Source organism: Lithobates pipiens, unplaced genomic scaffold, assembly GCF_037356315.1.
Source record: "Lithobates pipiens isolate NorthernLeopardFrog02 unplaced genomic scaffold, aLitPip1_a1.2 Scaffold_3, whole genome shotgun sequence".
Taxonomy (NCBI): domain Eukaryota; kingdom Metazoa; phylum Chordata; class Amphibia; order Anura; family Ranidae; genus Lithobates; species Lithobates pipiens.
Window position 1 is genome coordinate 190,094,860 of NW_027507790.1, and position 15,674 is coordinate 190,110,533.

Sequence of the window (15,674 nt, forward strand, 5' to 3'; positions counted from 1 at the left end):
GTTACAGGTGACGCTGGTTGGTTAGTTATTTTTTTTATAGTTTCAGGGCACCCGCCATTTATTACCTAATAAAGGTTTAACCCCCTGATCACCCGGCGGGTGATATAAGTTTGAGGGTCAGATAAGGTCTGCGTCGCCCCAGGCAGCGTCGGGTTAGTGCCAGTACCGCTAACACCCACGCACAAAGCATACACCTCCCTTAGTAATATAGTATCTGATCAGATCTATATTAGCGTCGCCAGCAGTTTAGGTTTCCCAAAACGCATTGTTAGCGGGATCAGCCCAGATACCTGCTAGCACCTGCATTTAGCCCCTCCGCCAAGCCCAGACCAGCCCACCCAAGTGCAGTATCGATCGATCACTGTCACTTACAAAACACAACACACATAACTGCAGCGTTTGCAGAGTCAGGCCTGATCCCTGCGATCGCTAACAGTTTTTTTTGTAGCGTTTTGATACAGTCGCTGACAGCCTAGGTGCTTTTTTACCTGTAGGGGTGTCTACTTTCCAAAATGGGGTCATTTGGGGGGGGGGGGGGGGGTTGTGCCATCTTGGCATTTTATGGCCTTCAAAACTGCGATAGGTAGTGAGGAGTAAAATCAAAAATTTACACCCTTAGAAATCCTGAAGGCGGTGCTTGGTTTTCGGGGCCCCGTACGCGGCTAGGCTCCCAAAAAAATCCCACACATGTGGTATCCCCGTACTCAGGAGAAGCAGCAGAATTTATTTTGGGGTGTCATTTCACATATGCCCATGGCATGTGTGAGCAATATATCATTTAGTGACAACTTTGTGAAAAAAAAAAAAAAAGTTTTTAATATTCCCGCAACTTGTGGCAAAATATAAAATATTCCATGGACTCAACATGCCTCTCAGCAAATGGCTTGGGGTGTCTACTTTCTAAAATGGGGTCATTTGTGGGGGTTTTGTGCCATCTTGGCATTTTATGGCCTTCAAAACTGTAATAGGTAGTGAGGAGTGAAGTCAAAAATTTACGCCCTTAAAAAGCCTGAAGGCGGTTCTTGGCTTTTGGGGCCCCGTACACGGCTAGGCTCCCAAAAAATCCCACACATGTGGTATCCCCGTACTCAGGAGAAGCAGCAAAATTTATTTTGGGGTGTCATTTCACATATGCCCATAGCATGTGTGAGCTATATATTTAGTGACAACTTTGTGAAAAAAAAAATAAATAAATAAAAGTTTGTAATTTTCCCGCAACTTGTGGCAAAATATAAAATATTCCATGGACTCAACATGCCTCTCAGCAAATAGCTTTGGGTGTCTACTTTCTAAAATGGGGTCATTTGTGGGTGTTTTGTGCCATCTTGGCATTTTATGGCCTTCAAAACTGTGATAGGTAGTGAGGAGTGAAATTACAAATGTATGCCCTTAGAAATCCTGAAGGCGGTGCTTGGTTTTCGGGGCCCCGTACGCGGCTAGGCTTCCAAAAAGTCGACCACATGTGGTATCCCCGTACTCAGGAGAAGCAGCAGAATGTATTTTGGGGTGCAATTCCACATATAACCATGGCATGTGTGAGCAATATATCATTTAGTGACAACTTTGTGTAAAAAAAAAAATATTTTTTTTTTGTCATTATTCAGTCGCTTGAGGCAAAAAATAAAATATTCAATGGGCTCAACATGCCTCTTATCAATTTCCTTAGGGTGTCTACTTTCCAAAATGGGGTCATTTGGGGGGTTTTGTACTGCCCTGCCATTTTAGCACCTCAAGAAATGAGATAGGCAGTCATAAACTAAAAGCTGCGTAAATTCCAGAAAACGTACCTTAGTTTGTAGATGTGACAACTTTTGCGCAAACCAATAAATATACAATTATTTACTTTTTTTTTTTACCAAAGACATGTGGCTGAATACATTTTGGCCTAAATGTATGACTAAAATTGAGTTTATTGGATTTTTCTAATAACAAAAAGTAGAAAATATCATTTTTTTTTCAAAATTTGCGGTCTTTTTACGTTTATATCGCAAAAAATAAAAATCGCAGAGTCAGTCAAATACCTTTAAAAGAAAGCTCTATTTGTGGGGAAAAAAGGACGCAAATTTTGTTTGGGTACAACATTGCATGACCGCGCAATTACCAGTTAAAGTAGCGCAGTGCCAAATTGTAAAAAGACCTCTGGTCATTGACCAGCAAAATGGTCCGGTCTGAAAGTGGTTAAAAGTCAGCAGCCACACTTTTTTTTTTAATTTTTTTTTTTTTTTGTAGCTGCTGACTTTTAAATGGGTGGAACTCTGCTTTAACCTGCGGAAAAAAAAAAAAAAAAATTAAAGACTTTACTACCGCTTTAATTCTCCACTTGCTGAATGACAGCTACAGCGCAGCTGGCCAGTTCCAGGAGGGCCTCATATGAAGTCCTACCGTGATTGTCCCACTGCGGCACACTCTGTGATCGCTGCGTCCTTAGGACGCAGCTGGTCACAGATCAGGGCAAAGGGCCAATCACAGTGGCCCTTTACCACGTGATCAGCTGTGCCCAATCACAGCTGATTACAATGTAAACACAAGCCGGTTATCGCCATTCCTTTCCTCATGCTGACAGTGTGACCAGAAGAGAGTGGATAACCGACTTGTGTGGAAGGGATATGTACACTGATAATCAGTGTCTCGATTATCAGTGCATTTTCAACAGTGACCATCAGTGAGAGATAAAAGTGACCTGTTTGCAAAATTTTATAACAAACTATGAAAAAGAGGTTTTCAAAATTTTTTATATTTATTAAAAAAAAAGTATTTATAAAAATTAATAAAAAAATGCAGTGGTGATCAAATACTGCCAAAAGAAAGCTCTATTTGTGTAACAAAAAAAAAGATACAAATTGGGTACAGTGTTGAATGGCTGCGCAATTGTCGTTCAAAGTATGACAGCACTGAAAGCTGAAAATTGGCCTGGACATGAAGGGGGTACAAGTACCCAGTAGACAAGTGGTTAACATAGATTTAAAGAAAAAACTTGTTTTTTTCTGCATTGTGGCTAGAGTAAGGAAGAGTTAAAACCCCTGTCAGAATATTTTTTGCCATTTGTGTCCCATCACAGAGATTTTCCTTCACTTCCTGTCGCACAGCCACAGAAGGAAGTGAGAGGAAATTCCTCAAAAATTAGTGAATCCCAGAACTAGTGACCCCATTGGAATATTTTCTTACATTCTCTGTGATTAGTTCGGGTGTCCAAACCCATTTGAGCTGTTCCAATGGGAAGCTGTCTAAGTGGCGGAGACATTCCCCACCTGCATGTATACACACCCCTGATATATGTGGGGGTGCAGTCAGGCAGCCTTTTTCAGTTTATCTTTCCAGACCTGAATTACACAAATTTGTTTACATCTGCCTGTCCATAGGACTCCATAGACCTTCAGTTTGGGTCTATCTGAAAAGCTGACAGGAGGACCAAACTGGCCAGTGTGAAAGATGACTTAGGTTGGCAATACATGTATAGAATTTCGTCCGTTTGCAGTGCGAACAACTATTTGTTGCTCAATAGCGACTTGTTCACAAATTGATAGAATAAAATCGTTTCCATGATCGAAAATGATCAGTCAGTAACATACACACTATATTACCAAATATAGTCGCTGCTTTATCGCTGCAAAGGGTGGGCCAACTCAGTATTGAACCGTACAGACTAAAGCCTCGTTACACACGAACGGATTGTTGGCAAACAGAGCGTCAGACTTTTGTCTGAAGGGCGTGTGCCTGGATTTTGTCTTGCATATTAACGGTACACAATTGTTGGGCAACAAACACGAATGTAGTGCTGTACTACGTAGAATATCAGCTCTTGAGCACCACCCTTTGGGCACCTTCTGCTAATGTCGTGTTTGGTGAGCATTGATTCCGAGCATGCGTGTTTGTTCTTTGGACTTTTGTGGGACTAGAGCTGCACAATTCTTGTCAAAATAAGAATTGCAATTTTTTATTTTTTTGGCTTAGAATAAAACAGTCACGATTCGTGTAAAATTTTTCACATTATACAAAGAAAATTGGGCTAACTTTACTGGTTGTTTTTTTTTTTTTTTTTTTTTAATTCAATAAAGTAATTTTTTCCAAAAAAAACTGCATTTGAAAGACTGCTGAGCAAATACAGTGTGACATAACATATTGCAACAACCACCATTTTATTCTCTAGGGTCTCTACTAAATATATATAATCTAATTTTTGGGGGTTCTAAGTAATATTCGAGCAAAAAAAATTTTTTTCTTACTTTCTTTTGATGGCTGTGGCTCCAGAAGAGCAGAAAGAATTCTTTGCATAGAAAGAATCATGAAACACTTTTGTCAAGATCCCAACGGGGAAAAATATCGCGATAATGATTCTTGACAAATAATCGTGCAGCTCTAGTACAAAAATCTGACAACAGACTGTTGCCCCCCCCCGAAAATGTATTATGCCGCGTACACACGACCGGACTTTTCAACATCAAAAGTCTGACGGAATGATTCCGGCAGACTATTCGATCGTGTGTGGGCTGCAGCGGACTTTTGATTCGCAAAAGTCTGACAGACTTTAGAAATGGAACATGCTTCAAATTTTTCCGAAAGAACTCCGCTGGACCCAGTTCCTACCGAGAAATCCGCTCCTGTATGTGCTAGTCTGACGGACAAAAACGACGCTAGGGCAGCTATTGGCTACTGGCTATGAACTCCCTTATTCTAGTCCGGTCGTACATCATCACATTCGAATGCGTCGGACGTTGGTGTGATTGTGTGTGGCCAAGTCCGTTCATTCGGAAAGTCCGTCAGAACTCTGTCAGAACTCCGTCGAAAGTCTGTCGGACCTAAGTCTGGTCGTGTGTACGTGGCATTAGCCTGCTATCCAACATTTGTTGCTCACCAAATGAGACATTAGCAGAAGGTGCCCAAAGAGTGTCTCTCAAGAGCTGAAATTCCACATAGTGCGTCACTATGTTCGTGTTTGTTGGCCGACATTTGTGTGCTGTTAGTATGCAAGACAAAATCCAGGCACATGCCGTTTGGACAAATAGAGCTTTCTTTTGGTGGTATTCCATCATCACTGTGTTTTTATTTTTTGCGCTACAAAAAAAAAAGACCACAATTTTGATTAAAAAAAAACAAAACATTTTTTTTTTTTTCTGCCATAAGATACATCCAAGAAAATTGAAAAAAATGAAATTTCTCCATAAATTTGGGCCAACGTGTATTCTGCATATTTTTGTTTAAAAAAAAATCCCAATACGTGTATATTGATTAGTTTTCAAAACTTTGTTTTCAAGTACTTGTCATTTGTCAGTGGCACTAATATGCAGCACAGTCCGTAGCCCTTTTTTGGGGGGGGAGTGGGCAGTCAGTGTTTTATTTTATTTATTATTTTTACAATCTTACTTTTAGAAAATGTATTTATTATAAGGTTTCCCTTTTTTTTTTATTTTTTTTTTATTCAGACTTAGGGTAGGAGGGGCTTTGGTGAGATGTCAGGGGTCTAAACAGACCCCTGACACCTCCCCTTTGAGACAGGGAAAGGGACTGAGGTTTGGTGCCAGCGGACATCTACTGCCATCCATTGACTTTAGGCTCCATGCACACTGGGCTTAAAAAACTTTACTTCAACAGGAGTTATGTGTTTTGCCTGAAGAATCAGCTCAGTGTTCTATATTTCCATGCACATTAGGACATTTAGAGGCATATTTTAAGCTCAGCGTCTAGAGCAGTGATGGCGAACCTTGGCACACCAGATGTTTTGGAACTACATTTCCCATGATGCTCATGCACTCTGCAGTGTTGTGGAGCATCATGGGAAATGTAGTTCCAAAACATCTGGAGTACCAAGGTTCACCATCACTGGTCTAGAGGCAGAAAAAGAAACCACCTGGTTTGTGTTTTTGAGTGGAATTTTCTGTGAAAAAAATGTTAAGTGCTCCTAAACGCATGTACAAAAATGCTCTATATGAGCTCTTTTTTTTTTTTTTTTCTCCTGCCAAAAGAACTGACGTTTTTTAAGCCCTGTATGAATGGACCCTTTTTAGAAAACATTGGGGAGCAGCTTTTACTATCAATTATAGTTGAATTAACTGAGATGAGTCGCAGAGCACGAGTTCGACTGTCAGATTGTTTCAAGTCACGTCAGCAGCATGCGTGGGCTGAGGAGGAGAGGACTTAAGTGGATATAGCAAATTCACAGGTGTTTTCTATAGCAATGTTTTTGTTTTGTTTTTTGTTTTTTTCTGGTAGTTATAGCTAATTTTATGTAAATTCTCTTCAGTTCTAGAGTTTGAGCATGTTTACTTGGACAACCTGCCAAGTGCTTCAATGTATGAACGCAGCTACATGCATCGGGATGTTATCACCCACATTGTTTGCACCAAGTAAGTGAGTCTTCTCTTTGAGTAAGTGTTTGGACTAAATGGCTTGTATCTTCTTCAAAGATTAAGGAAGCAATATGGATTATAATTTTCTTTTAAACAGGACAGAATTTATCATAACTGCAAGCCATGATGGACATGTGAAGTTCTGGAAAAAAGTGGAAGAAGGAATTGAGTTTGTAAAACATTTTCGGAGTCATTTAGGTAATGCAGTTATATTACTTATTTCATATTGGAGCTGCATGATTCTGGATAAAATGAGATTCACAATTTTCTTGCTTAGAATAAAGATCGTGTTTCTCTCACGATTGTCGCGGCGTAACATCATCTTTCACATCATACAAAAAAACTTGGCTAACTTTACTGTTTGTTTTTTTTCTAATTAATTGAAGTGTATTCCCACTCCCCCCAAGAATTATTTTGAAAGACCGCTGCGCAAATATAGTGTGACATAAAATATTGCAACAACCGTCATTTTAATTTTTTTTTATTTTAAATATAAATGTGATGTGTTTTATATATATATATGTGTGTGTGTGTGTATATATATAATATAGTGTGTGTGTGTTGGATTTCTTTGGAACAGCATATGTCCCCTATACCTCTTATGGCTCTTCGTAAGGAATGGCTTCATAAAGGATGTCCTGCCCAGGTAAAAGATCTTAAGATCCTCCTATCCTGGGCTCTTAGTTGCTAAGTTGCTCTTAGGTATAATCCCAGAGTGATAAATTCCTTGTCAACATCATTTATGATACCGGTGATTGGAAATCCAGATTTTCCCCCAGGTCTATATGACCCTATATTTTGTGTGTACGATTTTAGGGAAGAGGGTGCCTGGAAAACTATAGCTGATATTCAATCCATGATCTCACCGCCCCCTTCTGTTCTGGCAAACAATTCAATTAAGGCATTACCTTTCTTCAATTACTTTACGATCCTGAGTTTTCCGATATACCTACCATCTATGAGCGCCTCTGCATTGTTGATCGACCTATACGAAGGGTTGCCTCTCCGGACTTTTATTCCCTCTTTCATTACGGAATGGGAAATGGATATACCGGTAAATATAAAAAAAAAAAAAAAAAAAGAGGGGGGGGAGTTAAAACGTGCAGAGCCACAGCATAAACTAACAAACATAAGTTGTTTTACATTCAAAACCAAAAAAATAAAAATAAGTCCTCTATATGAAAGAAGACACCATGGGGGCAATTTACTAAAACTGGTGTACAAAGAATCTGTTGCAGCTGTGCATAGTAGCCAATCATCTTCTAACTTCGGGTCAAATTAAGCTTTGAGAATGAGGTGGCGTGGTTCACACTGGTGCGACATACGCTCCGACTTTGGCCGCACATGTCGCATGATGTGTATAAATCAATGGTTCCTTATGAGAGCCGTCTTAACTGGTCCGACACAAGTCGGTTCAACATTGAAAAAGGTTCCTGCAAGACTTTCGTCTGACTTGGGCATGATTTCAGCCCATTGATTTGAATGAAAGTCGGATCCTTGTCATAAATGATCTGACTTGTGGCATGCGACTTCTGCTCTGAGGATTTTGAAAGGGAACTTTGAAATTAAAAAAAAATGGTTTTCTAGCTTGCACCTTCGTTTTTTTTTTTTTTTTTTCATCTGAACACTCAGAATCGGCTCTCGTAAACACTATACTAACGATCAGATAAACGGCTGATCATTTTGTCGTACAGAACTTTTTTCCTTTTATAGTGTGTATCCAGCTTTATAATCAAAACATGTAATATGAAATCCTATGTGTGGTTCACAAAAGTATGAATCTTATCACCAAAATAAGCAAAGTGCACGCTTACTAAATACTGAACCTGTATGCACTAAAGTATAATCACTATTGTGATTCCAAGAGGCAGACACTCCCCCCGAATAGTTGCAAGATTGGTTTCTTCTGCCTGCACTGGCACCAATCCACTCTCATAGGTGTAAGTTTCACAATTTTTTTTTTGGCGTCCCAATACTCGATTCTCCATCACATGAACATAAGAGGGAGGTAGCCTCATAATGTAGCATTTATTATATAAAACAAGTTTACAAAGTTTAACCAATATAAAATACGGGCATAAATTTACTCACACGTATGCCACAGTCTAACGCCAAAGACAGCAGTTTTTCATCAATCAGTCAGTGCAACAAGCTCCGTCCAGCATTTTTCATCCAACAACTGACTGTTTCTCTGGCATCTCAGGAAAGATGGGTTGTGAAGTATGTGACACTGTTCTGACCTACAACTTTTCTCTTGACAGGAGTGATATGTAAAAGATGTAGCAAAAATATGGCACATATGCATGTGCTTGCTCAAGCTCAGTGACACACCAGACAGTGAAGAAAATACTAACATATCTACACTGGAACTGGCATCTTTATGAAAAACAAGTCATCAATGGCCACTTTCATGTTTCTGTTTTGACATGCTACTTTTAAGTCTTTGAAATATGCAGCATGAGCACAGTGGTGATAGTTAGATAATACTGATGTGTACAGTAACATTTACCTATTTGCATGCATAGTAGTTTGAAGGTCTTGATATTAGTTTACGTTAAAATGTTGTTGCTCTTATAATGGTGGGATTGATTTTCTTGTTCTGTTGGTACAGGTGTTGTAGAAAGCATTGCAGCCAGTTCAGAGGGAGCTCTTCTGTGCACAGTGGGTGATGATCAGGCAATGAAAGTCTTTGATGTGGTCAACTTTGACATGATCAACATGTTGAAGCTTGGGTATGTACAGTATGACATGACTACATTTGGCAGTTGCACAGTTAAAATGTATTTAAGGCTTGGCTCACACTTATGCAAATTCGATGCGGGTCTCCCCACATCCAATTCGCATTACAGGAGAGTGTGCCCAGCTTGCAATGGAGCCTGTTCACACACCTCCGGGGCAGCCGTGGTCCGCATTTGGAAAGGGCCCTGTGCGTCATTGGCCCTTGTTCAGGTGCGAATTCAGCCAAAAAGTCCGACCTGATTTGCACCTGAATTTGTCAACAGGGACGCACTGGGTCCCCTTGCTGTGAGCCACGGCTGCAGCATGTGTGAACCCAGTCTTAAAGTTAAACTGCTAATGTGGTTAAAGCTGAACTTTTGGAAAAAAATCAGTGCAATAAGGCCTTCTGCACTGCAAGGTTTAAATGCTCATTAAAGTGAAACTTTAGTCAGCAAATTAAGCCCTGCTAGATCACTTCAGGCTGGTCCCTTTTTAAAAACATAAGTGTCCATACTGTTTAAAATCCAGTTATACACTGTCTCGCCATGCTCTGCACATGCTCCGTTGCTCTCCATTTTTAGGCACAACTACATTTTTATAGGCTGACCTGCTGACAGCCTTAAAGCAGAATTAAACCCCTCCTATTCTGTACAACCAAGGAATCTGCTTCTGTTTGATCTGCAACTGCTATGGTTCTGCATATGTGATCAGTTATGACACCAGCTGTTGGTTGGTTTGTCAGTTTGGTTGAGAAGCAAATGTGACAGTTAGCAATCCCGGCATTCCAGGAATGTAACTGTTTATTTAAACTGTTAAATCAACGGATTTAGTTTGTATGATTTACTGCTGTTTAGGGGCTTTAGGCTTCAGCAAGAAGAAACAGCAATAATGCTGCAGGCAATTTACAGCGCACACTAATTTTGGTAGCATAATTATTAAAGAGGTTGTAAACCTTCCTGTATTTTGTACCTATACATAGCCTAGAGTAAGGCTTACTTATAGGTACTGTAAATTAGGGCTGAAACAACTAATCGATTATGAAATTAATCTATTACTATTTTCATAATCGATTAATCGCCAGTAACATATTGGGGTTTAAAAAACTAAAATGAGCCCTTTATAGTACAAAAAGAGCAAATAATCGGTACTGCAAATATTACTTTCACTGTTCTACAGTAAAAAAAATGAACCCCTTTACAGTAGTGATTATCTGCTTTTTTGTTTCTACTATAAAGGGCTAATTTTAGGTTTTTTAACCCAATTACGTTACTAAATGTCTTCGACCTGGTTCACATCTATGTGTTTATTGGTGCTTTTTGCAGAAATACATGGTTTCCTATGGGACACGTTCACATCTGAAAGGGTCAGGGACTTTTAACGCAAAATGGTGCTTTATTGGTTCAATATACTTCAATGGAGAAGCTGCAGAAAAGCATGTAATGCGTTTTTGCAGCAATTTGTGCCTATTAATCTGCCCCAAAAAATGCAAATTGCAGTAAAATCACGTGCGCAAAAATCAAAACTTACAGCAAAAAGCACTGCAGAAACAGATCAAAAGCAAACTGCATAGGTGTGTACCGAGCCTTATGATGGCCACACAGATCAATTTTCACATGAGACTATTCAGACGAAAAATCTCTGTACATTCGCTAAATTAAAGAATTTTGTTTGAAATTTTCACTTGTTTTTAACATTCTGTTTTTAAAATGAATGTAATTTCTGAACGAAAACCACATACAGTGTCTGAAAATTCCTTTGACTAAGAAGTTTTGTATTATTTCCAAATTTTTTTTTTTTAAAGGTTATTAATCGATAAATCGAAAAACAATAATCGGCCAACTAATCGATTATGAAAATAATCATTAGTTGCAGCCCTACTGTAAATATCTCCTAAATGTGCGCTGTTTGAGATACTACCTGTATACTGTGCCAATGTCATTTCCGCATGCGCTTTGAAGAAACAGCTATCCGTGCTGTTTTATGCCTTTACTTTGCAGGGAAGAAAAAAAAAAACTGCGTTCACTTCCTCTTTCATGTAGAATGTATGTTCTCCAAAAGAACGTTATTTTTGTAAAGTTTCTCTTTATGTTTAGGGGGTATAGGAAAAGGGCATAATACCTAGTTTATCCATCTACTGGAGCTTTTCTCTCTGGATCCCTGGGTTGAATGTGTTTGTGGCGTGGGGAGGGGGGTTTGGATTTTGGGTGGATTGGGCATTGCTATGTTCCCTGACTTTGTTTTCCTGTTTGTTCCAGCTATCACCCTGGGCAGTCAGAGTGGGTATACTGTCCAGGAGATGCAATCTCAGCAGTGGCGTGCTCTGAAAAAAGCACAGGGAAGATCTTTATTTATGATGGTCGGGGAGATCATAAACCTATGCATGTGTTTGAAAAGATGCACTCCTCACCTCTAACCGCAATCCGGCTGAACCCAGTTTACAAAGTGGTTGTATCATCAGACAAGAGTGGGATGATTGAGTATTGGACTGGACCTCCTCGTGGGTACAAATTCCCCAATAACATCAACTGGGAGTACAAAACAGACACTGACCTGTATGAGTTTGCCAAGTGTAAAACTTGTTTGACTGGAATCAATTTCTCCCCGGATGGTAAAAAGATGGCCACTATTGGAGCTGACAGAAAAGTGCGCATTTTTCGTTTTTTAACTGGGAAACTAATGAGAGTCTTCGATGAGTCTTTGAGTGTAAGTAAACTGACATTACTGTTTGGATTAATGATTTGTTTGTGTGTGATCCAATTGCCTTTTAAAGGATAATTACACTTTTGGGAAAAATTCTTCCCCCTCACATCTAGATAACCAGCAGAAATTAAGTGGTTGTAAAGCCTGAAGGTTTTTTAATGCATGAAGGTAAGAAAACCTTCAGTATGCAGCACCCTCCCCTCCCCCCTTATACTTATGTGAGCCTGATCCAGCAGTGTGCATGAGAGCGGCTGCTGTCCTGGCTCTCTGCCTCCTCATTGGCATAGAATTGCTCTCAATTACAGCCATGACGAGGGTGCATTGCCTTTATGAAGACACAGTGCGGGGCTCAGAAACAAGCATGCAAGACTTCCCCCCTATGCTTGTTATGGGGACAGTCTGCAGGGGGGAGGAGCACAGAGTGCCTGCCGTGGACCCAAGAAAAGGAGGGTCCCGGCTGCTCTGTGCAAAACCCTTGCACAGAGCAGTGTTAAGTATAACATGTTTTTTATATAGAAAAAAATGAATGCCTATTCAGGTCCCTGTTCAGGCCATGTGACAGTTTCAATCAACACTCTTTTACTTAATTTAGGGAACCAAAGGTTCCAGGATAGCCCGGGCTGCAATGTATGTGCCTAAGGATTCGGGTGGGATGGACTAACCATGCCTGACTTTAAAAGTCAGCAGCTACAAAAAGTGATGCAGCCCCCTGAAGCCTCTATTTTCTCTCCCCCGCAGTGCGCCTGTCAAAAAAATTGCCATAGCGACAGTGTGGAAAAGCCCTGTCACAGATCTTGCGATAGTAAAATAAAAACTTGCATGGATCATGCTGAATGAAAAGATTGTAAATGTTTTACGACAGAGGTTGACAAATTTGCTTGGAATCTAGGAGCCAGCTAAAAAAGTTAGGAGCCAGGTCCGTGACGGCGATCTGGACCTGTCCCTGGCCTGACATGGAGACGAGTGAGGGGAAGATGGCGCCCCCAGCCCCCCACCTGTCTCCAAGTCATTGCCCATAGCTCTTAGAGGGACATTTTATTTGTTTTATTTGTTTTATTTTTTTTCAAATGATGATTTTTTTTTAAATTGCATTTTAGTGTAAATATGAGATGTGAGGTCTCTCTGACCCCAGATCTCATATATAAGAGGACCTGTCATGCTTTTTTCTATTACAAGGGATTTTTACATTCCTTGTAATAGGAATAAAAGTGACACACTTTTTTTTAAAAGAACAGTGAAAAAAATAAAAGTTAAAATAAAGAAAAAATAATAATTTTTAAACGCGCCCTGTCCCGCCAAGCTTGCGTGCAGAAGCAAACGCATATATGAAAGCAATGTTCAAACCACACATGTGTGGTATCGCTGCGATCGGAAGAGTGAGAGCAATAATTCTAGCCCTAGACCTTCTCTGTAACTCAAAACATGCAACCTGTAGAATTTTTTAAACGTCGCCTATGGAGATTTTAAAGGGTAAAAGTTTGTCGCCATTCCATGAGCGGGCGCAATTTTGAAGCATGACATGTTGGGTATCAATTTACTCGGCGTAACATTATCTTTCACAATATATAAAAAAATTGGGCTGACTTTACTGTTGTCTTATTTTTTTTTTATTAAATAAATTATTTTTCCCCCAAAAAAGTGCGCTTGTAAGTCCGCTGTGCAAATATGGTGTGACAGACATTATTGCAACAACCACCATTTTACTCTCTAGGGTGTTAGAATAATAAAAAAAAAAAAAAAAGTGTGTGTGTGTAATATACATATATATATATGTGTGTGTGTGTGTGTGTGTGTATATATGTATATATGTATGTATGTATGTATGTGTGTGTGTGTGTGTGTGTGTGTGTGTGTGTGTGTGTGTATATATATATATATATATAACTGTGTATATGTTTAGGTGTTCTAAGTAAATGGAAGGAGATATCTCCATTAGCATTGCTGGTTGTAATTCCAACGGCCACCACAAGAGGGCGCCAGATTCCAGAAGGAATAGGATCACAGAAGGGAATAGGTTTACAGAAGGCCTCAAAGCCGGTGGCTCAATTACCGGCCGCTGGCGGGGCGGCCCGACGCAATCACGCCGGGGGTGTCCACGGAGACAGGAGACCCCCAGCTGTGCTGCCCCAGGCACCAGGTCGCTAATTCTAGTCGCCAATGCGACCTGGCGCCCAGGTTTTGTCGAGCCCTGTTTTACGAGAATCCATTTTTGACAAAATATGGTCCCCCTGGCTTGCTTACTTGCAGGTCCTGGATGAATGAATCTAACCGTTCAAATAAGTTGATGGAAGATCCCTCAACTGATCCATTTTCCTTTCTTTTTTCACCTCTTCTCTTATCTCCTTGATTCCTGTCAGCCTTGGCTCCATGTCCAGTTACCCTTTTTTCTCTTTCTTTTTATTTTTTTTTAAGTAAGTGATGTTTTATATTTGGGGGCCCGGAGTCCCTCTTGTGGGACTGTAATAATGCATGGTATTTGAGTATAACCTTGTGAACCGTGATGGCTGGACATGGGCTTTTCTACTTCCAGTGATAACGTTTTACCGTGGTCTCAATTTGGGACTCTTGGGTATATAAACCCACATTATGATTCAAGGGATGATTGTATGGAGACCACCTCCCAGTGCTTACAATGTTCATGTTGTTCTATTTCTATATTATAACATAAAACATGTTATTTCTGTTCACTTCAGTAGGTGGCCAAATACCCACCTACTGTAAGGGTTCAAAGAAGACCTAATCCAATAGCCAAGATATTTAGTATTTTTGTTTTCCCCACTTGCGTACCATTTTTTTTATTGTTTATACAGAGCTTGCAAGGATTCTTCTCTGCTCTGCACAGTGATCTTGTTACGTTTCTTAACCACTTCCCACCCGGCCAATGTATATATACGGCGGGTGGGAGCCGCCTGCTCCTGATAGGACGTTCAGGAACGTCATTCAGGAGCAGCGGGATCGCGCGCGCGCCCGCGCAGCGGCGCGATCCCGATGTGCTCGTGTCACACGGACACGGCACATCTCAGATCGGCAGGAGGGCTCTGTGATTGGCCCTCCTGATCACATGACGGCCGTGTCCAATCACGGCCGTCATGTGATGTAAACAAACAGCCGGTTGCTAGGCAATCGGCTCTCCTCTCCTCACACGGAAGTCACCGCTGAGAAGAGGAGAGCAGAACGCTGCAGCCGGCTGATGATCAGTGAGTATGGGCTGCTTTTCACAGCTTTTTACTCACTGATCATCAGTGTAGTGTAAACACACAACACACCACACAGTGAAAACACAGTCCCCACATATGTCCCCAAAACACACATGTCCCCAAAACATACATGTCCCCAAATAATAAAAACACATGTCCCTAATAATAAAAACATGTCCACCACATATGTCCCACTAAAATCACATGTCCCAATGATTATCTGCACACATATGTACGTGATCACCTGCACACATATGTACATGATCATTTGCGTACATATGTCCGTGATCACACAAACCAATTATTATACACTTAACGGAATTTTTTTTACCAAAAACATGTAGCAGAATACATTTTGGCTTAAATTTATGACAAAATTTGATTTTATTGGATTTCTTTTCAAATAGAAAAAAGAAAATATTGTTTTTTTCCCAAATTTCCGCTTTTTTTGCGCTTATATCGCAAAAAAAAAAAAAACGGAGTCGTGAATAAATAACACCAAAATAAAGCTCTATTTGTGCGAACAAAATGATAACAATTTCATTTGGGTACAGTGTAGCATGACCGCGCAATTGTCACTGAAAGCGCTAGAGCGCTGAAAGCTGAAAATTGGGCTGGGAAGGAAGGGGGTGAAAGTGCCCTGTATTGAAGTGGTTAAAATATTAATAAAAAAATGTTGAAACAGAAAAAATGAAGCCTATAGTACCACTTTAAA

General features: G+C 40.2%; 1 protein-coding gene across 1 annotated transcript in view; it reads left to right on the forward strand.

Moving 5' to 3' along the window:
* Positions 1-15,674, forward strand: part of PPWD1 (peptidylprolyl isomerase domain and WD repeat containing 1) — a 64,818-nt gene that overhangs the window by 2,283 nt on the left and 46,861 nt on the right. The window contains exons 2-5 of the mRNA XM_077462634.1: positions 6,239-6,341; positions 6,442-6,542; positions 8,956-9,076; positions 11,318-11,765. Coding sequence (XP_077318760.1) covers positions 6,239-6,341; positions 6,442-6,542; positions 8,956-9,076; positions 11,318-11,765 — 773 coding nt within the window. The remainder of the gene's footprint in view (positions 1-6,238; positions 6,342-6,441; positions 6,543-8,955; positions 9,077-11,317; positions 11,766-15,674) is intronic.